At 37.5% G+C, this 26,268-nt stretch overlaps 3 protein-coding genes and 1 long non-coding RNA gene across 5 annotated transcripts; all 4 read right to left on the bottom strand.

Moving 5' to 3' along the window:
* Positions 1 to 526: 526 nt before the first annotated feature.
* On the bottom strand, positions 527 to 10,254 carry btbd9 (BTB (POZ) domain containing 9). Its single transcript, XM_032585575.1, has 11 exons — positions 10,082 to 10,254; positions 9,571 to 9,779; positions 7,962 to 8,325; positions 6,832 to 7,099; positions 6,538 to 6,757; positions 6,222 to 6,341; positions 4,465 to 4,574; positions 4,148 to 4,337; positions 3,673 to 3,780; positions 2,592 to 2,670; positions 527 to 2,436 (listed from the first exon to the last, which is right to left on the bottom strand). The coding sequence occupies exons 2-11, from the start codon at positions 9,753 to 9,755 to the stop codon at positions 2,239 to 2,241; spliced, it is 1,842 nt and encodes a 613-aa protein (XP_032441466.1). The 5' UTR covers positions 9,756 to 9,779; positions 10,082 to 10,254; the 3' UTR covers positions 527 to 2,238.
* Positions 10,255 to 10,489: 235 nt separating this feature from the next.
* Positions 10,490 to 14,949, bottom strand: LOC116734276 (uncharacterized). Its single transcript, XM_032585576.1, has 9 exons — positions 14,204 to 14,949; positions 13,658 to 13,993; positions 13,263 to 13,529; positions 13,016 to 13,165; positions 12,828 to 12,911; positions 12,706 to 12,734; positions 12,388 to 12,441; positions 12,085 to 12,150; positions 10,490 to 11,459 (listed from the first exon to the last, which is right to left on the bottom strand). Exons 1-9 carry the CDS (start codon positions 14,274 to 14,276, stop codon positions 11,367 to 11,369), a joined length of 1,152 nt encoding a protein of 383 aa, XP_032441467.1. The 5' UTR covers positions 14,277 to 14,949; the 3' UTR covers positions 10,490 to 11,366.
* An 88-nt stretch (positions 14,950 to 15,037) lies between these two features.
* On the bottom strand, positions 15,038 to 23,166 carry LOC116734277 (uncharacterized). 2 transcript variants are annotated; one of them, XM_032585578.1, is made up of 7 exons: positions 22,577 to 23,166; positions 22,037 to 22,366; positions 21,642 to 21,908; positions 17,042 to 17,158; positions 16,721 to 16,810; positions 16,609 to 16,637; positions 15,038 to 16,276 (listed from the first exon to the last, which is right to left on the bottom strand). In XM_032585578.1, exons 1-7 carry the CDS (start codon positions 22,647 to 22,649, stop codon positions 16,214 to 16,216), a joined length of 969 nt encoding a protein of 322 aa, XP_032441469.1. In that variant the 5' UTR covers positions 22,650 to 23,166; the 3' UTR covers positions 15,038 to 16,213. The 2 variants fall into 2 exon arrangements, with proteins under 2 accessions (XP_032441469.1, XP_032441468.1); XM_032585577.1 differs by lacking the exons at positions 15,038 to 16,276; positions 16,609 to 16,637; positions 16,721 to 16,810; positions 17,042 to 17,158 and adding exons at positions 20,574 to 20,762; positions 21,095 to 21,123; positions 21,207 to 21,296; positions 21,396 to 21,545 and having other exon boundaries at positions 22,577 to 23,153.
* Positions 23,167 to 23,176: 10 nt separating this feature from the next.
* On the bottom strand, positions 23,177 to 24,997 carry LOC116734278 (uncharacterized). The gene is made up of 5 exons (XR_004342200.1): positions 24,904 to 24,997; positions 24,789 to 24,817; positions 24,522 to 24,572; positions 24,367 to 24,435; positions 23,177 to 24,115 (listed from the first exon to the last, which is right to left on the bottom strand). It is a non-coding gene; the product is annotated as an uncharacterized LOC116734278 (long non-coding RNA).
* Positions 24,998 to 26,268: the final 1,271 nt, after the last annotated feature.

Below are 26,268 nucleotides of genomic sequence, written 5' to 3'. Positions count from 1 at the left end.
TGTACTTTGTGTGGTTAAATGGGTTAAACTATTAAAAAAAGTTTTTAAAATCCCTTTTAAATGTTCTGCAAAAACCAGGGAGAAAAATGTAAGATAGAATGGAATATCTGACTTTTTTCACGTGAAACTACTGCAATGAATTAGGTGGGAATATAGATGATGTCGTTAAACCCTCATGCTGCCAAAGATAGAAAGAAATGGTAGATAATGCATTTACTTACTGCTATTTGTAAATGTGTTACTAACTTCACTTTGCAAAAGTAGGATGTCAGGATTGTTGCTACATCCAAAACTCTCACCCATCTTATCAGTTCTGTTCAACCAACACTTGCAACACAGGACCCATGGAAGTAGGGAATGGGCAGACATCTGGAGATTTCACAATGGTTACACGTTAGTTGTCTTGATGCAGGATTCCTCTGGGTAAAAAGTGGGACCCATGTGGGCCCAAAATGTGTTGCACAATTTAAAAAAGAAATAAAAACTGTTCCAATACCCATTTTAAAGAAAATGTCACAGTGAGCCATTCAAGTTTCAAAATCAAAGATTATTAAAAGTTTAATGACAACAACAACCTCTCATTAGGTAGCATCAACGTTGTCTAATGAGCTAACAGAGCATTAGTGCCTAAAGCATGATGAACACATAGTTACTAATCAATCAGCACAGCTTGTTCTGTAACAGAAGCTTTGAGGACTCAGGAGATCGAGGTCACTGCATCGCCTGTATGAAAGACGTCACTTACAGCAGCTAACGGCTAACAGCAGCTTTCCACACGGGCACATCAGTGGGACCCCTTCACAGAAATCACAACTAGCTAGCATTGTTAGTTGATCTCCAAAAATTAAAAATCACATTACTGAGAAGCAGTTTGTAGAACAATGAGTGCAGAAACACAATCAGCATCACTGATCAAAAATAATATAAGCAAAAAGCTAAACTAGGAAAATTCATAAAGCTATGGGATATCATCTCTATCATAACATAAACAGCCCTATTTCGTTTAGTTAGTGAGGAAGACTTTAACCAGCTAATCAATCTTATACACTGCAAAGAGGAGGTGGTAAGAGAGAAAACAATTGAGCTAATTATCTTATTTCTCATAATACAACACTGAACAAATCTAATAAGATTTCTTTAAACTCAAAAGTGCAAAACTTCAATGCACACAAGAAAAAAATAAACACAGAACAGCTTATTTAAATAAAAACCTCAAACAGAAAATCTTACTACATCCCCCAGAAACCACTAAGAGTTTAAATTAATTGTTCTTACAAATAGAAAGACACCCAATCAGAACTCTAGAGCTGTAATTCAGTCAGAAAATCCAATCTGCAAACTTTATTTCTGTGTCCTAAAATAAAGTGCAAACAGCAGCTGCTTATATTTCCAACTCTTCACATCAGGCAGCCGTAGTGCATGTTAATTTGGTCCGAGCTCTGAGCCCTGATTTATGTCTTTATGCAAACTTAACCCCCAATTATTTATATTAAGCAACTTAAATGCTTATGACATTCATCTATGGTGTGAATTCTTATCAAAAGTGGCACCAGATATCAGCATCTGCCTCGTTTAGCGTACGAAAGCCTGATATTCAAATTCTCAGTTATTACTCAATATGTAAATGCATAACACTAATAAGTTTTATTTGCACCTAAAAAGCAACAAGATGCTTTTACTTCCCTGCTCTGGTGGGTTTATTTAAGAATGAGCTTTCAAACTTTAAAAAATATATGATTGCAACTCTGTTATGTTTATGGTAAGAAAAGTCAGTTGGATCTGTTTTTTTAAGACAAATTCCTAAAAAATAGCTTGATAAGGATTGAATCCTTTTTGTTCTTCAAAGGTATTAGTATGAATTTATCAAATTCACATCGCTGTTCCCTTCCCTACCTGGTCTGACTGCTTTTTTTAGTAGTACGGCATAATCATGTCAGTGTTTGCCTCGTCGTTAAAGAAAAAAAATAATAAATCGGAGTTCAAGATTCTGAAAGGATTAAAAAGTACCTTCATAAAACGTACATGTCAGTACATTTAAACCATATTTCAGTCAGAAAACTGGGAAGACAGGAGATATAAATAAAGTATGCTGCCACAGATACACAGGTTTCTACTGCTGCACACATGACAGAGGGATGATGGACTGAAACAACGAGACAATGGACTTTAGCAGCATCAGAGCAGTGCAGTCTGGATGGTGAAAGCTGTGCAAAATGGCATTTGGAGGTCTGAGAGCTTTTAATGGTGGAACTGTGAGGAAGAGGATGGAGAGGAGGAGGAAGGCTGGGTGGGCATCAGGCTGTGTGTGCGTGAAGGTTGCTGAAGTCGCTGCTGCTGGTTGGCGGCACCAGAATCAAACAAATCCGAAAGCGAACTGCCCTCAGCTACCTTCATGTCCAGCTGGGCGGGACACTCGAAGTGGACGCAGTGGAAAACCTGCAGAGACGTTCAGACAGAGGTCAAAACACAGCAAACATCCTGAGATCTAGTTCAGATTTAAACTAGATCTCAGTTTAAATCTCCCAGACACAGGGAGAACAGAATAATTCTCTAAAATGTTAAAGAAAGCAGATTTTCAGCTGCTCAGGTACCTCGTTAGCAGTGTTATGGGTCCCAACGATACGGACGAAGGAAGCAGGCTGATTCTCAAACTTCAAAGTCTGCCACGATCTGCAACAAATATTAAAATAAGTTTTAAACTGTCCTACTTCAGGATTGAGTCAACAGATCACAAATATGATTTCTTTCATTTATATTTGCAGAAAATCATCCAGTTCAGGAAAAACCTAGAAAAAAACTTTGATTGCTGCTCTATATAACCAAATCTCTCAGCACATTTGACTTCCCAAGAAGATGGCAGCCACCATTTAATGATAGTTGCAAAACATCCTGGGATGTTTCTAGTTTTGTGTTTTATCGACTTCAGAACAGAGACGATCATCCAGCTATGGAAACATTCAGAACATTTCTTATTTTCTGATGTGTTTAAAACTTTCAGCCTGTAGTGACTAATCACTGGAGTGATGTGTGTGACCAGAAAACCTCTAATGGTTGCAGTTTGGGAGGAAATGACATCACTACAACATTCTACTGAAGAACCCTGTTTGTTAGGTTTAGTATGATTCTAGTTTGTCATTTAGAACAAAAGAATTTAACCGAATTGGCCACCAAGCATGGCACAATCCTGTGGAGACGCCCTCTGCTGGTGGGACTATAGAGGTGCTATGTTACTGTGAGCATTGTGAATCTTTGGTCTACACTGGCCAAGGTCCCTGGCCCAATTTCAATTCATTAAATTACAAAGTCATTTTTTAGGTCATATTTGATGTGCATAGCATTTTTGTAACAACTGAAGGTAACATAGTTAGATGCTTGTTCTATAAAACTGCACTGTGTGCCTGGAAAATTCATAATGCCGCCCCTTTAAATAACTTCAACAAGAAAAAAAAGTTCAAACAAATAATTTTAGACAGAACTAAACTCTGAGCCATTCTGACAAACGTAATTTTTATGCAGCGATTAAATCTGTATTCTTACGTTTACTCGCTCTTTGTTAAATTGTTAGGATTTTATGTTACATTAAAAGCTTCAATTCATGACAGCTTCATATAAAACTCGACTCCTGCTGAGGTTTGGCAGGAGTTGGAGCATTAGGAATGAGAGGTTCCTCACTGGCAGGCCACTCTGGTGCAATCCACCACTTTCGTCCACTGCTGCTGATTGGTGGAAACTTCAATGTAGTAACTATAGGAACGCTCGTCACAGTCCCAGAGGAGCAGCCTGGATCAACACAGGGAAACATAATCAGTAAAGTTAGATTTACTTTAACGTACAGAATGAAACGTGAGCTCAAACCCTGAAAGGCAGATTTTACTCTACATGAACATCACTCACTTTTCAATTTACACCACTGACATTAAAATGAGGCACGAGAACATGAGGAATGAGTGAAAAATGAATCATGTTTCATGAATCACCTGTATTTCCCCAAAATCTTTAAAAAAAACTTGACCTGATAACTTTCAGTTAAAAACAGAAAAGTATTGTTTACTCCTACCGTAGGAACAGTAGAATAAAGTGTGTCTCTGACAGTGGAACCGTTCAACACGGTGGTGGATCCTGACATGGTACCCGACCCATTACAGACCTTAAGGATCCGATGGAGTAGGGCTGGGCCAGTTGGATGACGATGGCGCCGGAGCCCAGCTGATGACACGTGTAGCCCGAGTCCCAGTCGTAGTTCCGAGTGTCGCCGTTCAGCAGAGCGTTTCTGCTGCGGCTCACTCCCTCGATCACACTGGCACAGGCTGCGATGGTGGCAGCGTTCTCACTGGGAACTGGGAACAGTGGGAGCAGCTCAGAGACAGGATGTGACATTTAAGTCCAATGATTTCACAGAGGAACATTAAGGTCATAACGCATGAAAGCTAATAATATTAAGCAAGTTTTCAGCCACAAACCTACCCACAAGGCCGTTCTCCAGCGTATATGGACGGTTGGTGAACATGCATTCAAAAGCTACGAGGTGAAACACCTTGTTGACCGTGTTGTGTGTTCCAACGATGCGAACATATCTGTAGACACACACACACACACAAAAAAACATTAAACCAGAAAAACATCCAAAATTTGAAGACAGGAAAACAAACGAAAAAAATCTGGAGACTAAAATAAATGACACAGACATTTTGGTACACAGAATGAGCAACATTTGTTAATTTTCTACGCCCGTTGAGAGGACGTAAACTGCTTTAAGTTTCTAAAGAATTTATTTTGAGTGGGATAAACAGATGTCAACAAAAAATTAAACAATAGAAATTCCAAAATATTAAAATGTTCTTGTTTTGTTTTCTTATTTCTCTAAATATTTAACACTTTAACACATTTAGTCTCAACTGTGAATCAGGATACATCTCAAAATAAAATGAGCTCATATGCATCTTTTTCAATGTAGAAATATGAACACAATGAACAAAATCATGTTTAACAGAGATTTTTAACAACTCTGCATCACTTTGTAAAGTTTTCAAACAATAAGAGAAAAGTTTAGACTTCCAAATGCCAAAATATAGTCATTGCAAAACAAAAGCACATTTATTTTTAAATTAAGGATTTTACATGCTCTGTTATGAACTTAGAGGTTTGAGGCATATTTAGTTTGTAGAAAAAAATCTTTTTTTGGCTTCATCTTTGTGTAATAAATAAGATAACAACATGGTATGATAATGAGATCATACCATAATGATCTCATCATTTGCGCATGAAAAAGTCCAAACTCAAACATTTATACATGAACTCTCTTATACATCCAGTCGTAATGAAGTCAATCTGTTTTTATGGGCTAAAGTTTCGTAACTCATGTAAACATATCTTCCCTTAATTAGAGGCCTTAGTGTATTTCTAAAGACCTGTTGAACAACAGCAGCGGCAGCAGCAGGAACCAGGACAACTTTTATTTCCAGTTTCAGGCTCGCAAAACCACTCAAAGGCATTTAAACTCACTTAAAAAAAATATCACATTTAAATATTTTACACTGTAAAAATGACAAAGCTGAGTGTCTAAACACAAAGTTAAAAGTATTGTACTTCAGATTTATGTCTTTACAGCAGGTCAGAGGGCGCTGCTTAAAATATAATCAAAGTAACAATCAGGAAATGCAACATGCTGCTACTGCTTGTAGCAGCATGCATTTAAAGGCTATGAATGAGTCATCTAATCATGTTTCATGTTTGCATCCATCACAACTGAAGCTAGTTCCTGGTAACGTTAGAAACAGCTGTTCAGTTCCCACAGCAACTCCCAGTTAAACAAAATTATGAAATAACGAATTAACAGGTTAGAAATTACATAAAACCAGATAAGTAAAGATTAAACTCAATTACAATTACAACAAAAATGTAAGTTACGCCTAAATTGATTGTTTTTGTTATTTTACTATATTATATGTGCTATATGAACCCATTTAGAGTTATACCTCACATTTCTTCAGATGTTTAACTCATCATCTTACAGGACTATCACATTTGGTTGAAAGTGAAATCATCTACAGGGAGAATCAAATCACTGAGAACGAATATCTGGAATTATTCACACGTTAGTTTCAACAGAAATGGAGGCTGAAATGAAACAGATCTGAAAGGTATTTTAACCTAAATGTTTGAGTTGAGATCTAACCACAGTGAGCGGAACTGAACCAGGAGAAAATAAAAGTTTATTTTACCTGCAAACTCGTGGAGTGAAGTACAGATTCTGCCACGATCTGCAGAGGTACTTGGAGTGGTCGATGACCCGAACCCAGTCCAGCTCATCCATGGAAACCTCGATGTAGTACGAGTACGACCTGAAACAATATCATATCCTACTGGTTAGATTTACTGGAGGCTGGTTTAAATGCCTTTAGAACAAGGATATAATCAGTTAAATCAGTCAGTGCCTTCAACTCAACAGATGTTCTAGATAAACTAAATCATAACATTTCTAAAAGCAACAGTTATCAGCCAGAGTTTCATTTCTTTTGGGGATGCAGGTCGTCTCACCGGCTGTCTCTGTCCCACAGCAGCAGCCGGATGTGGTTAATGATGGACGGCTGGCCCAGTTTGACCTGGATGCCGGAGCGACCGTCCTCCTCGATGGGGTGCCTGGAGAACCCGTGGTCCAGGTCGTAGTTCTGGGTGTCTCCGTCCAGCAGAGCTGACTTCAGCTCTCCTTTGACCACCTGCGCTCCGTGCTTCATGGTGGCGATGTTCTCCTCTGGGACTGGGATCAGACACAGAGACAGTGATGTAAAAACGCTGAAGCCGCTCCGCGGGTCCGGACAGAGCAGAACTCACTGAGCATTCCCCGGTAGTTCAGGTCCATGTTGCGGCTCTCTGAGCGGCTCTTTATGGCGTCCAGCAGGTCGTCGGGGCTCACCAGGCCGGACGGCCGCACAACGTTCAGCATCTCCGTCAGAGTCATGAGCGGCAGCCGCACCGCTGACATCACTTCCTGTGTGTCCACCCCGTCCTCGTGCTGCTGGCACCACCGACACAGAGCCTGGAAGATCTCCTTCTCACTGGCAGCAAAGGAGTCTCGACGGACCACAGTCAGCAGCGCCACCTGGAGGAAGATATTCAAATAAAGCATGAGTAGGATTTAAAAAGCCAACATTGAAGAGCTGAAACAATTAATAGGATGGATCAATGATTGAAATAATCATCAACTAATTTAGGAATTGATTAAGGCCTTTTGCTGAAAGAACAACACAGTCTGAGCAGTAGTAAACCAACACTGTACAAAAAATATACTCAATTTGTATTTAACATTAAACACCTTCTACGTGTTCTACCCAGCATTCTTCAAGTGGCAGTCTTAGCTTCACCTGGTTCAAATCCTCTGAAAAAAAATCTCTTATAAAAAACTTTTTTCATCCAATTATTAATTGGTTAATCTAGAAATATAAGTAATCAGTTTAACTCTAAACTGTACTGATGCTAAGTCAAGCAGAAAAGGCTGAACTTTTTACATCAGTATTTTTTTAGTTGAAGATCCTTTGCTACAAGTGATTTATGATTCATTTACATTTTTTAATGCATTTCAAATACTGTATGAAAAAGCTGTAAGTGGTTAAATGAAGAATCTGCAGAAGGTGCCATTTTTTGACTTACCAATCGATTAATGATTTATGGAATAATAAATTACTAAATTAATCACTAGCTGCAGTCCCACAACATTGCTTTTAATATTACCTCAAACTTTACAATTTTGTGTTTTTATAGGGCATGGATATAACTTAAAAATAAAAGCAAATAATAGAGATAACCTGTCAAGTTAGAGCTTTTCAAATCAATATCTACATAAAAATCAATCAGAGCAGTTGATTAGAGATAAAATACAAACAAAAATGTTAAATACGTCTAGACAGCTTGTATGGATGTTTTCTCTGGACTGCAGCAGTAAGTAATGAGCTCCATCATGTTACCTTGGAGAGCGACAGAAAGCCGTCAGAGTTGAGAACCTCTGGAGCGTGTCTGTCCATGTACGCGCAGCAGGCCTCATTGAGCGCGCTCAGACAGTACAGGCTGGCCACGTCGAACACCAGGCACACGTTGTTGATGTGCAGGATGGTGCGCAGGAACTCGCAGGTTGAGTCCTCCAAAGGCTGCAGGCCGTAGCGGTGAGCCAAACCCAGGAAGTCCAGCAGCACCTCTTCCCGGGCAGAACTGAGGCTGGCCCGGCCCGTGTACAGGTAGTTCAGCAGCATGGAGAACGCTTCAGCCCGGGTCTCCTCCAAACGAACCTCAGCTTGGGGCTGGGACTCCTTCATCCCACCGTACAACAAGGCCCTGAAGCAGGCACAGAGATCAGAGTGATAACTATATTTAATCAGAGGGGTGTAACTGATAAATGTAGGTTTGGACTTCAGATGGCTACAGACTCACAGGGAAATTAATTCTTAAAATCAGAAGGAAGAACACTGAGAAGAATCGCATTGTGTCATGTGATCACCATAGCTTAAGATGATTATTTATGTCCAAAAGTCCAATATAATCAGTTTAATCTTCAGGAAAAGACAGATTATATTTGATAAACTGCAACTAAATTTACAACATTTACGTATGAAATTAAAACTGGAGTCAGATGTCACTTGTTTTCTAAATAATCTAGCTGCACACCAACTGCTGTGAAAAGTAAGTATTCATATAATAAATATAGGACTGTAGCTCTCATGGTGGCAGCATGTTGGACTTGATAAGGTACATTAATAAATTAAGTTGGTTTCAATATTTTTTTTTTTACAATTATTCCCTCTGATTCTGGATGCTCTGCAGCTGGAAGGATTTTAGCTTTTTCTTTTACTTTAAACCAGTTGTGAAGCACAACCATGACAACAAGGTGTTTTTTTAATAACTTCCATCTGTCATGATGGATAATGGGGTCATATCCCCGACCCCAACATCTCTCTGCCCGCCATTCTAACCAAACAGCCAGACAGAGATTTAAAGAGGAGCACCAAAAGCAGATGAAGTGGATTAGCAGTGCTAGCCAAGAACCAATGGTTTAATCCAGGACATGTTACTGAGGAATATCATCTCTGGTGCCCTGATATTGAGCTGTTAGCATGTCATGACAGTCATAAACAGTCTTCAGTCAGAGGCCTCTTCAGATTAGTTGTAAGACTGACTGCTACTGGGGATCATTTTAGTCCACAGCATCACCATCCACAACGAATTTTTGAATATCCTTGGATGATACAATGAAATTTAATTTTCCTTTGGGTTATACAAAATATTTTAACTGAATTAAATACTAGTGAAAATGTTTTAGTTGTAGCTATGCTTTTCATAATTAAATTTGAATCCATTTAACTTAAATTGTGGATAATGACATGTCAGCAACAATGTGTGTCATGGCAAGAAGGGACAATAAACACTGATTATTTCAAAACAAATATATTTTGTTTTTATAGAAAACTACTAGTTCATATATAACTAAGTATTTTAGAAGATTTAATAAAGCCTATCAATTGCAGAGATCCCTTAGACCACAGAAAAACAGCAGGACCGATGAACCCGAACTTGCAGTGGTACCTGAAGTAGTGGCATCGAGCCGCCAGGATGACCCGGTGCGCCGGGAACCTCTTTCCCTCCACAACAAAGGTGACGTCGCTGTACTCCTCTCCCAGCACCAGCACTCCGAGCTGCTCCGACAGCAGGTGGATGTGGTCGATCTCCGACACGGAGGCCAGAGGCCGCAGAGGATGACTGTTGCTCATGGTCTAAGGTTTCCCCAGACACATCTAACGCACAGAGCAGACATGCAAACAAACCCAGTGACTGAAACCTGAAGCAGACGGGACATTTTCTAGAACCTCCCACCGTTAGCATGCTACATGCTAATAACACTGAACTCGGCGGCTCAGCAAGAAATATATGATTAAACAACAAATGTTTTACCTCACAGTTCATATATGTTAACACATGTAAAATATTAAACATAAGAAAGTGCCATTTTATAGACTGTGCCGGTTTGTAGCCGCTAACAAACGGCTAACTGACCACCAGGATTGTTTGTTGACGTCATTCTGCGTTTAAAACTTACCGAACTACTAACAGCCACTTCCGGTTGTGTTTTCAGCTGTTTTGATAAATAAAGACGGAGTTAATTGTTCGCGATCTCAAAGGAAATAAAACCCAGCAACAAATTCAAGGTTCGGCCGACATCGCAACACTGGAAATTGATACTGTTACCACGGAGGAAAACTTCCGGTTCCTGCCCCAGTTTGAACATAAACCGCAGCGCCCCCTCCTGGATTGGAGAACGCTTTACACATTAAATCTGAAAAGGAGACAACAGGAGCTTGACCCCTGCTTGATTGATCTTTTCTCATCCTTTTTTAAAATTAAACTGTTCTTCAGTTTATATGTTGTATAAAAACTTTTCTTCATTGCATTTTATGGTTTATTTATCTTTTGTACATTCTCCAGTCATACAAATTAATCAACAGAATGTTGTTGTCTTTATTAAACATATATGCAAATAAAATAAAAATGGAGAGCTTAATTTCCTCTTGAATTTTATGGACAAAAACAGCATCTAATATAAATTCCGAGGCATAAATACATACCCCTTCACATACAGTACAGTATAAATTTCATTCACATTTCACCAGCAGGTGGCATCACACAAACACGATGTAATAATTGAGCTTTATTATTTGGAAACCTGTAATTATTCTAGCAGAAAATAAAAGGACTTTTCTAAAAATCATAACAATCATCAGACCCGTATAAGGATCATCGGTAAATGATTGAATAATTCCAAATGAGATCCTGTGCAAACTTTAGCTCTCAAAACGTCTCTTTGCTGTTCTCACACATCTACTTGTCTAAGTTGGTGGTTTCTTTTAAGAAATATGACCACAAAAAAACAAAACTTGAGGGTTAGAGAGCCGTTCTCCTTTTTTGACCAGCTTCAAAATCTCCTGCTGAAGATGGCTGTTATGACTTTTGCAGTTCCACATCTCAGTTACTCTGCTGGACGGAGTCATTTATGATACTAAAATACTAATTATATCACATCCATTTCTTCAGTCTCAAATAAAAATGAAAAATTTAAATATTAAACACTGAACCTGCAAAATAAAATTCCTGGTTTTCAGTTGGTAAATTGGAATTTAAAGCAAAAAACAAACATTGCAAAGCTCGGTTAATAAGTTATAGTAATTAACCATAGCACAGCTAAACAAGTGCAATATACATGATTTTCATTCTCTTATGCAGTTATCTATATTAATAATGAGGCATTTCCCTTTTTTAACAATGCACACCTGTAACAGCAAGTCTAACATTTAGCTCCTTCCTGGGACCTCAGACTGTTTGTCTGCCTATTTGATGGAAGCATAGAGGCTGCTGGGATCTACGGCGGGAGAGTTCACCGTGCTGTATGTCACAGCTTCACCTTCATCATCACCTTTAGCCTGCAGAAACAGAAAAGAAGCAGCAGCTCTGGTCAGACGTTTGCCTATACCCATCATATTTATGTTGGCAATGAATTTCTAACCTAAAACAAGATCTACAAAAATAACAGGATAAAGACATTCACACATTCTAAATGTATACAGACATTGCATATACTTTTAGGTTAAATGGTGTCTTATGCAAGATGCACGTGGTCAAATATGCATCTTATTGTATATTTGACCGAGTTCTTGGCAGAAATGGAAGCTTTCCTTAAAAAGTTGGTTGGTTTTCTGCTTCAGACTCCACCTTTAAGCTCAGTTCTTAATTTTTAATAGAGATTAACTTGGGAAGGCCTTTCTAGGAGTGTTAAATTGGTCTAATTTAACTATTCCAGTACCAGTTCAGTGGATTTTTTGGACCACTGTAATGTTTGCAATGGAGATCTCAGAGCCTGTAGTTCAGAAAGATTTTCCAAATTGTGTAAATCCACTTTTTCCTTCTCAGATTTTCACTGATTTACGAGGATTTTCCTGTTGTTCTGAGTAAAAGTCAATTTGACAAATAAACCTTTTCACGCTGGTTGAGGAACTACTAGGTTTGCTCAAACCTCACAAGTTAGAAACAAGAATAGCGACAGGTTACCCTGCTGCTGTTGGACTTCTTGGTGTAGCTGATGGAGGCGTAGGAGACTCCATTTTCTGAATCAACCTGCAGAGAGTGAGAACCGCTCAGTAGCAAGTGATGCATGCAGACACACTACTTCTCCTATACAGTGTGGCTTATGTCTCAAGATAGTTCTTGTCACTTCTTGTTTCACATTTTCCTTTTCCTGTTCTGCAGCAGCTCACAGAAACTTCAGCTTTTTTTTTTTAAACAATCTTCTTCAACAAGCAGCATTTACACACATTTTAGTTATCTCTAATAACTAGAGAGGCTGTTATTTACCTGTTGCTGATTTTCAGATGCAGATTGAATCTCTGCAGGTTTAAGAGTGACAGACTGTAGAAACATAGTCAGATTAATCTGGGTCAGTTTTTCAATATGTTATTTGAAATATTTTACAACCAAAGTGCAACTAAATTCATGCAGATGTCATATATCCTGAGGCAAGATTGCTGCTTTAATTCAATGCACACATTTGGATAAACAAAATAATAATCAGCTTCATACTTGTTTATCTGCTACAAACTTCCTATAATTGTCTCTTCCTTTACATTTTGTAAAGTAAAACACATTTAAAACAAGAACTTTTTTTAAACTCACGTCATTGGAAATTTGTTTAGCTTTGTGGCCTAAAAAATGAAAAAAGATTTCAGATTAGCCTCTTAAGTTTCTTCAGAAGTTAAATTCTGGTCAACTGAATGTCTTGGACTTAAAAAAATCACCTCTTGCTCTGTTTAACAGGATGAACAGAATTGTTATCAAGGCCACTAGAAGCAGAGGTAGAGTGATGTACAACCACAGAAAAGCTTTAAAGGAAGAATGAAATGTCAATAAAATAAGTATTTAAAGAATCATTCTGAGGTTAATTTGTGATTAAAAGCAACAATAAATATGAACAAGTAAAACTTACTTGGTTCCCCATCTGGATCACGTGTTGGAGTGTTTGTACTTCTTATGACTGATGTTCCATCTAGTTTAGTTGTAACTGTGGTTTCCTCAGTTGTTTGTATTTTGTCTAGTTTAGTTGTAACTGCCGATGTGGTTGTTGTTTTGTCTTTCTCTAAAAATGGAGCATAAGTCAACAATACTTCTTAGAAAAAAATTGTTTCATGTGATTAATATATTTACAAGAGACTTTTAACTTCATAATTTCTCACCTGATGGACGAGAGCTGAAGGTAAAAAGCTGAACTTTATTTTCTGTCTTTACTTCACACTTGAACGTGTTAAACCTTGACTGGTAAAAGTAATGAGACGTCTGGAAGGCGACAGCAGCAGAGCAGGAAGACGATGATTCTTTTATTTCTTTGTTGTCTTTATCGAAAAGGTTACCATTATACAACCACTTCACTGAGTGTTTACATGGTTCATCTGTCACCACAGAGCAGGTTAATGTTATCTTGTTCTGGTCCTCATGTTTTGTCACTGAGGAGGATTTGAAAGAGAAAAGCAGAGTAACTATGGTTACTTCAGTTCATGAAATCATTATGATTCTGCTGTCAGCAGGTTGTTGTCACTAAAAGCTGAAGATGAAAATATTGTATAATACTCACAGTGAACGAGAGAAAGACGAACCAAAGCATCTGGACCAAACTGACCTTCTCCTGGTTTCTTAAACTGTCTGCAGTTGTACCGACCAACATCCTGATCTGTGACTTTCTTTACAACCAGAGAACAGTTTGCAGAAACACTCAGTCTGTCTGATCTGGGATCCTTAACCTTAACCTGCCCAAGATTAACTAACTCTACAGCTGGTCGACCTCCATAACTGTAGATCCAGGATGTTGTGTCACAGTTACTGTGAGCATCGATCACATTTTCACAGGACAAAGTGACGTCATCTCCAGATCTGACAGCGTAGTAGAGAGACAGATCTCTGCTCAGAGCTCCTGATGACACAAAACCAGAAATATTCACATAAGAAATATAAATAAAGAATAACTGTAGAGACATTTTATATCTTCTACAACCAGATTGTCAACAGGAAGTTAAACTCAGGTTCATCCTTATGAAACTACCAACATGATGCATCGATGAAACAGTGATGTTGATGTTGAAATGAAGAGAATTTAATAAACAGTAGCTGTTCAGAGTCTCACCTGTAAACTGCAGGATGAAAAACAGAAACATTTTCCTCCACATAGGATCCTCCATGGCTCCTCTCTGCTTCATCGTCTCTCTGCTTCCTGAACCTCAGTGACAACTTGAGCTCTTAAACTTCTATGTTTTTACTTCCTGTAGTTATTCAGGGTTTAACTTCGTCATGAAAGCTGCAAGGCTTCACACCACAGCTGGTGGTGTAATGTAGAAACGTTGGGTCAGTTTCTGTGTCTTCATTTTGAATTCAGAATGAACTGCTGTGTTTAAGACACTGAAATGCTGCAAATTTACAACAAATTTACATGATGAGACTCATCTAATGTAACATGATCTTATTGTGGATAAATGACAAAAATAAATGATTTAGGAAACATTGATAAAAATCTCCATTTTAAGTTATTAATATTTACAGAAAGGTTTAAGAAAGAGTTACTGAAAAACATTTCTGAACAGAAATTATCCTGAGAACAACCGAAGTAGCTGGTGCGTCTTTGTTAAAACAGGAAGTATTTTCATGAGAATGTGGTTACAGAAGCAGCAGAGGTCTGAACGTGGAAAAATGACTTCACTCTCTGTGGGTAACAGCAGCATCAAGCATTCATTTAGTGCATCTAAAGCTGTGACTGGTAATAGATTAAGTTTAAGTTAAGTTTAAAACTAAATGTGGTTTAAATTTTAAGATAGAAAATTTGATTGTTATCACCAAACATTTCAACAAATTACCTGTAAATTATTGATAAGGAGTTCTGCTTAACTCACCAACAGGTTAAGGTGGATCAAATGTCACAACAACTAATAAAGAATCAATTCTACAAATTAAAGACACGTCCATCTTAAATCAGATCAGTTTATTAACAAAATGTCATTTCAGCTGCTTCACACATAAAGAAAAAATAATCCAAAAATAATCAAAAAAGTGAGTTTTGAACCTCTGGAACAGTTTTATTTATCTACATTTTTCAGCAGAAATGTGCAAACAGAACAAGAAGTAGATAAAAACAGAACATATATGGTTAACTATGCATGGTAATGGCAGCATCATGCCTCATTTTGAGTAATAAAGGCAAAGCAAATAAATCTAAAACAACCTTTGGATAACATATTACATAATGCACCAAATGCTGATAATTTAAGGCGGATTAAAAGGACAAATGTTTATACTCAACATTCTGTGGAAATCTATAACGGATCTATAACGATCCCTCATGGAGCTGAAGGAAAACTGTTCTGATCACTGGATGATAAACTGACAGATTAACCTGCTGATGTTGAGCAAAACTAACAAACCTGATACAAAGCGATGATGTAAATCTGACTCTAGGTGGCAGTAAATATACTATTGTTGAGAATAAATAATTCTGTGTTTCTCTTTTAGCTAGTTGCAAAGCTAAAGCTAAAGGAAATGACATGTTAGGAAACGCCCTAACATTTTAGTTCCAGACCAGGGTCATTTCCTTTAAATGACCATAAGGTGTCATTTCAAAGAAAGGACACATTTAAAGGAAATGACATACAAGGAAATGCCCTCTTTAGGGCGTAGATCAGATAGAGGCTAACAAAGAGGAAGAAAAACTTTGTTTGATGCCATTTTGTTCTGCTAGCCCTTAAGGATAGCATGAGAAATGGACCAGCTGCATTTTGGTATTAATAAATGAAATTCATGAATTCAACTCACTGACTCTTCTTCAACCTCAGAGATCAAGAACTCAGCATGGAGAAGGAAAATTCTCCACACTGTTCAGTTACTGCTTTACTCATCAGGATGACATAATTAATTCATGACGCTCTGCAGCACAAACCAGGAAATAATTCATTTTCTGAATTACCTATTAACAAAATTGATATTTAATCTGAAAAGTAACAATCTGCTCATTACACTCTTCTTATGCTTATTTTAAGATGTTATTTTAACATTTCAGCAGTTTTTTATTACAACAGATAACATTAAAACAGATAAACCTGCTGATGTTTAGCTTCTGGATCTACTGAGTCTGAGAAAAACAGGAGGATCAAACTGAAGAAGTTCTGATGTTTTCATAGTTCAGAGCAGCTTCATCTTCATCATAACACACCTGAGAGAAACACAAACAATTTATTAACATCTGGCATTTAAAAAAAGAGATCAATATACATATAATTAGTATAAACATGAGATAAAACCTGCCAACAGCCTGCTGTACAGATTAGCACTTAAACCAGAATTAATCTCTTTGAAATTATGACTAAATCCAGCAGCTAGTGTTTTTATTCAGGTAGTTTTCTGCATGATTAACTTTTCTCAGGAACTAATAAACTACAGCTCTTCACATCGTTCTGGCAGATACATTTACTCAGATCACATTTCCTTTACTCTGATATAAAACAAACTGAAAACAAATGATTGATATTTGTTTTAAAAACTCACAGTGTTTTTATCCAGATGTGTTTTCCTCCCTAAAACAGAAGAGCAAAGTTTAGCTTCTCTAAAGAACCTTCATGTTTATCCAGTTTTCCCAGTGATCTGTTGATACTCTGACCTTTAGTTCTGGCCCAAATGGTGACGATCAGAACAGCTGCTATCAGAGCAGCTAAACCCACAGAACCAGAGAGGAACCTCCACCAGTCTGCTGCAGGTTATGTTCAGAGACAAACCAGAGACACTGGAACAACAACTTTGATTGGTGGAGCATCAATTAATGTAAAAACAGCAAGAATGCAAACTATAATGAAAGACCTAAAGCTGCACTATTTAAAGCTTCAAAACTAATTAGCTTCATTTGTTGTTTAAAAATGTCACTAAATGGACATTTAAGACTCATTTTTTTCCATACTTTCAGCAAAAGTTGGTTTATTTTTACCTCCGTCTCTACAGGCTGATGTTCCATCTAGTTTAGTTGTAACTGTGGTTTCCTCAGTTGTTTGTATTTTGTCTGGCTTAGTTGTAGCTGTCGATGTGGTTGTTGGTTTGTCTTTCTCTAAAAATGGAGCATAAGTCAACAATACTTCTTAGAAAAAATTGTTTCATGTGATTAATATATTTACAAGAGACTTTTAACTTCATAATTTCTCACCTGATGGACGAGAGCTGAAGGTAAAAAGCTGAACTTTATTTTCTATCTTTACTTCACACTTGAACATGTTAAACCTTGACTGGTAAAAGTGATGAGACGTCTGGAAGGCGACAGCAGCAGAGCAGGAAGACGATGATTCTGTTATTTCTTTGTCGTCTTTATCCAAAAGGTTACCATTATACAACCACTTCACTGAGTGTTTACATGGTTCATCTGTCACCACAGAGCAGGTTAATGTTATCTTGTTCTGGTCCTCATGTTCTGTCACTGAGGAGGATTTGAAAGAGAAAAGCAGAGTAACTATGGTTACTTCAGTTTATGAAACCATTATGATTCTGCTGTCAGCAGGTTGTTGTCACTAAAAGCTAAAGATGAAAATATTGTATAATACTCACAGTGAACGAGAGAAAGACGAACCAAAGCCTCTGGACCTGATTGTCTTTCTGATACATACTGTCTGCAGGAGTACAAACCAACATCCTGATCTGTGACTTTCTTTACAACCAGAGAACAGTTTGCAGAAACACTCAGTCTGTCTGATCTGGGATCCTTAACCTTCCCAAGATTAAGTAACTCTACAGCTGGTCGACCTGCTTTACTGTAGACCCAGGATGTTGTGTCACAGTTACTGTGACCATCGATCACATTTTCACAGGACAAAGTGACGTCATCTCCAGCTCTGACAGCGTAGTAGAGAGACAGATCTCTGCTCAGAGCTCCTGATGACACAAAACCAGAAATATTCACATAAGAAATATAAATAAAGAATAACTGTAGAGACATTTTATATCTTCTAGAACCAGATTATCAACAGGAAGTTAAACTCAGGTTCTTCCCTATGAAACTACCAACATGATGCATCGATGAAACAGTGATGTTAATGTTGAAATGAAGAGAATTTAATAAACAGTAGCTGTTCAGAGTCTCACCTGTAAACTGCAGGATGAAAAACAGAAACATTTTCCTCCACATAGGATCCTCCATGGCTCCTCTCTGCTTCATCGTCTCTCTGCTTCCTGAACCTCAGTGACAACTTGAGCTCTTAAACTTCTATGTTTTTACTTCCTGTAGTTATTCAGGGTTTAACTTCGTCATGAAAGCTGCAAGGCTTCACACCACAGCTGGTGGTGTAATGTAGAAATGTTGGGTCAGTTTCTGTGTCTTCATTTTGAATTCAGTATGAACTGCTGTGTTTAAGACACTGAAATGCTGCAAATTTACAACAAATTTACATGATGAGACTCATCTAATGTAACATGATCTTATTGTGGATAAATGACAAAAATAAATGATTTAGGAAACATTGATAAAAATCTCAATATTAAGATATTAATATTTACAGAAAGGTTTAAGAAAGAGTTAATGAAAAAGTGTTAATGCTAAAATGCATGAAAAAAGTAATTACTGATTTTTAACATTTCTGAACGGAAATCATGCTGATAACCAAAGTAGCTGGCGCCCCCTTGTGTTCAATATGAGCAAGTACTACATAATATGGAGCATATACATTTTAAACTTTCATGTAACATGTTTTTAAAAATGTAATGCAAATAAATAAAACTGTTATATAAAGAGTAAAAATACCAATCATTTAATACTAATAAAATTTTAGTCTTCAAATTTTCTCCAGAAAAATAAAAACTCATCGATTGCCTTGGTGGAACATATGATAAAGTGGAGCCATTTGTTGAAAAGAGGAAGAGGTTAGCTGTTTGAACATATATGGTTCATATATGTGTAACAATTGACTGCATTTTATTTCAATTTGTTGAGTGTCAATGTTAAAAATAACATTCATGTTCTCAGTTTACTGCTCTGCTACATTTTGTGTTGATGTAGAAAGTTGATAGGAAATATTCTGGTGTGAGAACTTAGGGTGGATTAATGCAGATCTGAAGAAGTTTTCTGCCCTCATTTGGTTTGTGATAATTAAAACAGGAAGTATTTTCATGAGAATGTGGTTACAGAAGCAGCAGAGGTCTGAACGTGGCAAAAATGACTTCACTCTCTGTGGGTAACAGCAGCATCATGCATTCATTTAGTGCATCTAAAGCTGTGACTGGTAATAGATTGATGTTACGTTTAAAATTAAATATGGTCTAAATTTAAAGATAAAAAATTTGATTGCTTTGTTTGTTTGATTTGTTATCACCAAACATTTCAACAAATTATCTGTAAATTAATGATAAGTTCTGCTTAACTCAACAACAGGTTAAGGTGGATCAAATGTCACAACAACTAATAAAGAATCAATTCTACAAATTAAAGACACGTCCATCTTAAATCAGATCAGTTTATTAACAAAATGTCATTTCAGCTGCTTCACACATAAAGAAAAAATAATCCAAAAATAATCAAAAAAGTGAGTTTTGAACCTCTGGAACAATTTTATTTATCTACATTTTTCAGCAGAAATGTGCAAACAGAACAAGAAGTAGATAAAAACAACATATATGGTTAACTATGCATGGTAATGGCAGCATCATGCCTCATTTTGAGTAATAAAAGCAAAGCAAATAAATCTAAAACAATCTTTGGATAACATATTACATAATGCACCAAATGCTGATAATTTAAGGTGGATTAAAAGGACAAATGTTTATACTCAACATTCTGTGGAAATCTATAACGGATCTATAACGATCCCTCATGGAGCTGAAGGAAAACTGTTCTGATCACTGGATGATAAACTGACAGATTAACCTGCTGATGTTGAGCAAAACTAACAAACCTGATACAAAGCGATGATGTAAATCTGACTCTAGGTGGCAGTAAATATACTATTGTTGAGAATAAATAATTCTGTGTTTCTCTTTTAGCTAGTTGCAAAGCTAAAGCTAAAGGAAATGACATGTTAGGAAACGCCCTAACATTTTATTTCTAGACCAGGGTCATTTCCTTTAAATGACCATAAGGTGTCATTTAAAAGAAAGGACACATTTAAAGGAAATGACACATTTAAAGGAAATGACACACTAGGAAATGCCCTCTTTAGGGCGTAGATCAGATAGATGCTAACAAAGAGGATGAAAAACTTTGTTTGATGCCATTTTGTTAAATGGACCAGCTGTAATTTGGTATTAATAAATGAAATTCATGAATTCAACTCACCGACTCTTCTTCAACCTCATAGATCAAGAACTCAGCATGGAGAAGGAAAATTCTCCACACTGTTCAGTTACTGCTTTACTCATCAGGATGACATAATTAATTCATGACGCTCTGCAGCACAAACCAGGAAATAATTCATTTTCTAAATTACCTATTAACAAAATTGATATTTAATCTGAAAAGTAACAATCTGCCCATTAAACTCTTCTTATGCTTATTTTAAGATGTTATTTTAACATTTCAGCAGTTTTTTATTACAACAGATAACATTAAAACAGATAAACCTGCTGATGTTTAGCTTCTGGATCTACTGAGTCTGAGAAAAGCAGGAGGATCAAACTGAAGAAGTTCTGATGTTTTCATAGTTCAGAGCAGCTTCATCTTCATCATAACACACCTGAGAGAAACACAAACAATTTATTAACATCTAACATTTAAAAAAAGACATCAATATACATATATTTAGTATAAACGTGAGATAAAACATGCCAACAGCCTGCTGTACAGATTAGCACTTAAACCAGAATTAATCTCTTTGAAATTATGGCTAAATCCAGCAGCTGGTGTTTTTATTCAGCTAGTTTTCTGCATGATTAACTTTTCTCAGGAACTAATAAACTACAGCTCTTCACATCGTTCTGGCAGATACATTTACTCAGATCACATTTCCTTTACTCTGATATAAAACAAACTGAAAACAAATGATTGATATTTGTTTTAAAAACTCACAGTGTTTTTATCCAGATGTGTTTTCCTCCCTAAAACAGAAGAGCAAAGTTCAGCTTCTCTAAAGAACCTTCATGTTTATCCAGTTTTCCCAGTGATCTGTTGATACTCTGACCTTTAGTTCTGGCCCAAATGGTGACGATCAGAACAGCTGCTATCAGAGCAGCTAAACCCACAGAACCAGAGAGGAACCTCCACCAGTCTGCTGCAGGTTATGTTCAGAGACAAACCAGAGAAACTGGAACAACAACTTTGATTGGTGGGGCATCAATTGTAGCACTAAATGTCAACAAGTAAAACTTACTTTGTTCCACATCTGAATCACGTGTTGGAGTGTTTGTACTTCTTATGACTGATGTTCCATCTAGTTTAGTTGTAACTGTGGTTTCCTCAGTTGTTTGTATTTTGTCTGGTTTAGTTGTAGCTGCCGATGTGGTTGTTGTTTTGTCTTTCTCTACAAATGGAGCATAAGTCAACAATACTTCTTAGATAAAATTGTTTCATGTGATTAATATATTTACAAGAGATTTTTAACTTAATAATTTCTCACCTGATTGACGAGAGCTGAAGGTAAAAAGCTGAACTTTATTTTCTATCTTTACTTCACACTTGAACCTGTTAAACCTTGACTGGTAAAAGTAATTAGACGTCTGGAAGGCGACAGCAGCAGAGCAGGAAGACGATGATTCTGTTATTTCTTTGTTGTCTTTATCAATATAGTTACCATTATACAACCACTTCACTGAGTGTTTACATGGTTCATCTGTCACCACAGAGCAGTTTAATGTTATCTTGTTCTGGTCCTCATGTTCTGTCACTGAGGAGGATTTGAAAGAGAAAAGCAGAGTAACTATGGTTACTTCAGTTTATGAAATCATTATGGTTCTGCTGTCAGCAGGTTGTTGTCACTAAGAGCTGAAGATGAAAATATTGTATAATACTCACAGTGAACGAGAGAAAGACGAACCACAGCATCTGAACCAAACTGACGTTCTCCTGGTTTCTTAAACTGTCTGCAGGAGTATCGACCAACATCCTGACCTGTGACTTTCTTTACAACCAGAGAACAGTTTGCAGAAACACTCAGTCTGTCTGATCTGGGATCCTTAACCTGCCCAAGATTAACTAACTCTAAAGTTGTTTGACCTGCATAACTGTAGACCCAGGTTGTTGTGTCACAGTTACTGTGACCATCGATCACATTTTCACAGGACAAAGTGACGTCATCTCCAGCTCTGACAGCGTAGTAGAGAGACAGATCTCTGCTCAGAGCTCCTGATGACACAAAACCAGAAATATTCACATAAGAAATATAAATAAAGAATAACTGTAGAGACATTTTATATCTTCTACAACCAGATTATCAACAGGAAGTTAAACTCAGGTTCATCCTTATGAAACTACCAACATGATGCATCGATGAAACAGTGATGTTAATGTTGAAATGAAGAGAATTTAATAAACAGTAGCTGTTCAGAGTCTCACCTGTAAACTGCAGGATGAAAAACAGAAACATTTCCCTCCACATAGGATCCTCCATGGCTCCTCTCTGCTTCATCGTCTCTCTGCTTCCTGAACCTCAGTGACAACTTGAGCTCTTAAACCTTCGTCATTCTACTTCCTGTACTTATTTTTTAACTTCTTCAGTCGAGCTGTGAAGATTCACACCACAGATTGTGGTTTTAAGCAGAAAGGTTTGGTCATTGTTTGCCATCTTCCTTTTTAAGCCAGAATGATCTGATGTGTTCAACACTAAACTGTTTAATCTTATTTTTTTTAAATCGACACACACATTATCTACTTTAATCCTGCATCAGATTTGATCAAAATTCGGTGTACTAATTTTGAATTAATACTTAAAATAAAGTGTCTTATTATAACAGTTATGGTATATTCATTAAAAAGTTTGCATGTTATGTGTTTATTTAAAATGGGATGTCTAATATTTTTATGTTAATATACACCACAGTTGATTTGTAGCAATGATAAAAAATCTTGCAGAAGGTAACCAAAGTGGGCAGCGCCCCCTTGTGTTCAATATGAATACTTTTGAAACAGAAACAAAACTTTGAGCAGTTTTACAGCAACTGAAAAAATACAGAAAAAACATTTAAATAAAATAAAAAATAACTTCAAAATGATAGAAAATACACCTTAAAAATAAATGAATAGAACTGATGTTAATAAATCAAGCAAGGATGTAGTACATTTAAACTGACAGTAGGTGACAGTAGTGACGCTGTTTTTGTGTGTGTTTTTTTTTAAATGTGCAAACAGAAAAAATTATTGATTATCACAGGACAGTGTAGATTTTTAAACAGGCAATGATGTATTTTCCCTCATTGCGGTTTCATAATGCAATGAGGAAACATTGTTACCTTAAGTTGTTATCAAGTCACTAATAAATGATTTAAAATGGAAAAGAAAATCTCTAGAAAATCAATTTAAAAAGCAAAAATAACACAATAAATTACAGTAAAGAGAATCAAATAACCAAATAAATCTGTCTGGCTCAGCAAAAACTGAGCCAAACTATTTTAAAACGAGACAAATAACACAAGGAAAAAATGAATTACTAAATAGATTAAAAGAGAGTTGAATGAATAACAAAAACTTCTCAACTTGTGCACAACGTGAAGTCGTATTCAATAATCCGACATACTTTCAATTCCTAAACATTTCTCATTTTGTTATTCTTTTACTAAAGATTAAAATATATTGTGTGATCTTTGTCTTACAGCGCCCTCTTCTGGTCTCAAAGAGAAAAACAACAATTATCAAAGTAAAATGTTAAATTTATGTTAAAATGTATGACCAAAATTATTTGAATTTAATTTGGGATTATGTGTAATCTGAATTCTTACTTGTTTGAATTAACCATAACTGTCACCAACAGTAGAGTCACAAAATGTCTCAGTGTTTTGGTTTGTTGATGGCAGCAAAGAGTTTATTGGGATCATCTCAGGATGAAGGTTTCACTGTGCTGTAGGCCACTGAGCCATCATCATCTTCATGATCAATGACCTGAGAATCAACAGAAAAGCATAAAATTCATCAATGATGATAAAATGAAATGAGATGCTGCTATAAATAAACACAGAAAATGTCTTAATACTGATGTAGTGATAGTAGTTCAGTAAAAACATAAATTAAGTGAAATTATTTCAGTCTTTTTTCAGAGTTGTGAACATATTATCAAACGAAACAAATGTAAAAGTATATATTTTTATCTTTCATCTGGATTTTTGGTCGCTGAAACCGCTCAGAGTTCTTACTTTGTTGTTCCTGTTGGTCTTCTTGGTGTAGCTGATGGAGGCGTAGGTGACACCACCTTCAGGATCATCCTTTGCAGTGAGGACAGCACAATAAGAGTTAGCTAACGCTAGAAATGCTGGCGCTACAGAAAACAGAGTTGAGAGTTTAAACTCACCAAGTTGTGACTGGATCCTCCTGCAGCCTGAGACCCTGCAGGGACCAACTTCTGAAATAAAGAAGATGACGAGAAAAGACACAACAATAATTTAGGTTTAGTTAAAAACTCTAGCTCTTTAATCCGTAGGGTTAAATCTGATTATCATTAGCTTTTAGCTGTGTGATAGAAGTGATGAAATCTTCAACCAAAGAAAGAAAGAGGTGTGTCTAGATCATGTTTTTAATTATACAACATTTATCTTTAGAAGGACTTTTAAAAACTCACTGTGTTTTTATTCATTTGTGTTTTGTTTCCTGAAAAAAGGAAAAAAATGCTGTTTAAAAAGAATATTTATAGTTGGATTGAAAGATGGAAAGTTTTATCTTTAAAATGTTCTAACCTTCAATCTTTCTCCATCTGATTGCTGCAGCAATAATTATTATCAGCAGAACTGAACCAACAGCTGCAGCAACATATTTCCATAAGTCTGCAGAACCAGAAAACAATGAAGATGAAGATTGTAACATTGAGATGGCAGCGCTCTCATCATGAGAAATAATAACAGAAGAGTCTGATGGTTGATCCTTATGGACATTGTATGTGTATAATCTTGGCATAACTTGAAAAACAAAAAGACTGATTGACCCCCAATTAAGAAGAGCTTAGAAAATGAAGAGGATTTATAGAAATCAGTTTAGTTGTTCCTCTCCTTGGGCTGCCACCTTATCGTGGTGGAGGGGTTTCAGGGCCCCAATGATCCTAGGAGCTATGCTGTCTGGGGCTTCATGCCCCTGGTAGGGTCACCCAAGGCAGACAGGTCCTAGGTGAGGGACCAGACAAAACGCAGCCCGAAGACCCCAATGATGAATAAAAACATTGGACTTGACGTTCCCTCGCCCGGACGCGGGTCACCGGGGCCCCACTCTGGAGCCAGGCCTGGAGGGGGGGCACGATGGCGAGCGCCTGGTGGCCGGGCTTTTACCCATGGAGCCCGGCCGGGCTCAGCCCGAAAAGGAAACATGGGTCCTCCCTCCCATGGGCCCACCACCCGTGAGAGGGGCCAAAGGGGTCGGGTGCAGTGTGTGATGGGTGGCGGCAGAGGGAGGGGACCCTGGCGGTCCGATCCTCGGTTGCAGAAGCTGGCTCTTGGGACGTGGAATGTCACCTCTCTGGTGGGAAAGGAGCCGGAGCTAGTGCGCGAGGACGAGAGGTTCCGGCTAGAAATAGTCGGTCTCACCTCGATGCATGGCTCTGGTTCTGGAACCAGCCTCCTTGAGAGGGGCTGGACATACTTCCACTCTGGAGTTGCCCAAGGTGAGAGGCGTCGCGCAGGAGTGGGCATACTTGTTGCTCCCCATCTTGGCGCCTGTACGTTGGTGTAACGCTACTTAAGGCTAGGCGCCTGACTACGGCCAAATATAACAAATGGCGCTCAGATAGATTCGGCTATGGAGCCCGTGGGTGTGAATAAAATGGAGCTCCAAAACAACCTTCTCATTAGGAGGAGACAAGTGGGAAGTGAATCCAGATGCCAACTAGTATTACCTGAGGAGTATCGAGCTGTTGTGCTGCACCAACTGCATAACCAAATGGGTCATATGGGAATTGACAGAACTCTAGACTTGGTCCGTTCCCGTTTCTACTGGCCCAGGATGTTCATTGATGTTGTCAATAAAGTTAGAACCTGTGAAAGATGTGTGAGACGCAAATCATTGCCTGAACGAGCTGCACCTTTGGTCAACATCAAAACCACTCATCCTTTGGA

This window comes from Xiphophorus hellerii, chromosome 15 (genome assembly GCF_003331165.1).
Source record: "Xiphophorus hellerii strain 12219 chromosome 15, Xiphophorus_hellerii-4.1, whole genome shotgun sequence".
Classification (NCBI taxonomy): domain Eukaryota; kingdom Metazoa; phylum Chordata; class Actinopteri; order Cyprinodontiformes; family Poeciliidae; genus Xiphophorus; species Xiphophorus hellerii.
This window is presented reverse-complemented; position numbering and strand designations above follow the sequence as displayed.

What these genes read in the sequence shown, in the direction of transcription:
- btbd9 (XM_032585575.1), bottom strand. Translation starts at nt 9,755, where the DNA reads ATGAGCAACAGTCATCCTCTGCGGCCTCTGGCCTCCGTGTCGGAGATC. An exon ending in GCTTTCTGTCGCTCTCCAAG is followed by an intron (nt 7,100 to 7,961) that starts GTAACATGATGG and finishes ATCTTCCTCCAG; the next exon opens with GTGGCGCTGCTGACTGTGGT. An exon ending in GCTGGAGAACGGCCTTGTGG is followed by an intron (nt 4,338 to 4,464) that starts GTAGGTTTGTGG and finishes CACTGTTCCCAG; the next exon opens with TTCCCAGTGAGAACGCTGCC.
- LOC116734276 (XM_032585576.1), bottom strand. Translation starts at nt 14,276, where the DNA reads ATGAAGCAGAGAGGAGCCATGGAGGATCCTATGTGGAGGAAAATGTTT. An exon ending in CTTCAGCTCTCGTCCATCAG is followed by an intron (nt 13,166 to 13,262) that starts GTGAGAAATTAT and finishes CTCCATTTTTAG; the next exon opens with AGAAAGACAAAACAACAACC. An exon ending in AGAAGTCCAACAGCAGCAGG is followed by an intron (nt 11,460 to 12,084) that starts GTAACCTGTCGC and finishes CTGTTTCTGCAG; the next exon opens with GCTAAAGGTGATGATGAAGG.
- LOC116734277 (XM_032585577.1), bottom strand. Translation starts at nt 22,649, where the DNA reads ATGAAGCAGAGAGGAGCCATGGAGGATCCTATGTGGAGGGAAATGTTT. An exon ending in CTTCAGCTCTCGTCAATCAG is followed by an intron (nt 21,546 to 21,641) that starts GTGAGAAATTAT and finishes CTCCATTTGTAG; the next exon opens with AGAAAGACAAAACAACAACC. An exon ending in TGATTCAGATGTGGAACAAA is followed by an intron (nt 21,297 to 21,395) that starts GTAAGTTTTACT and finishes CATAACCTGCAG; the next exon opens with CAGACTGGTGGAGGTTCCTC.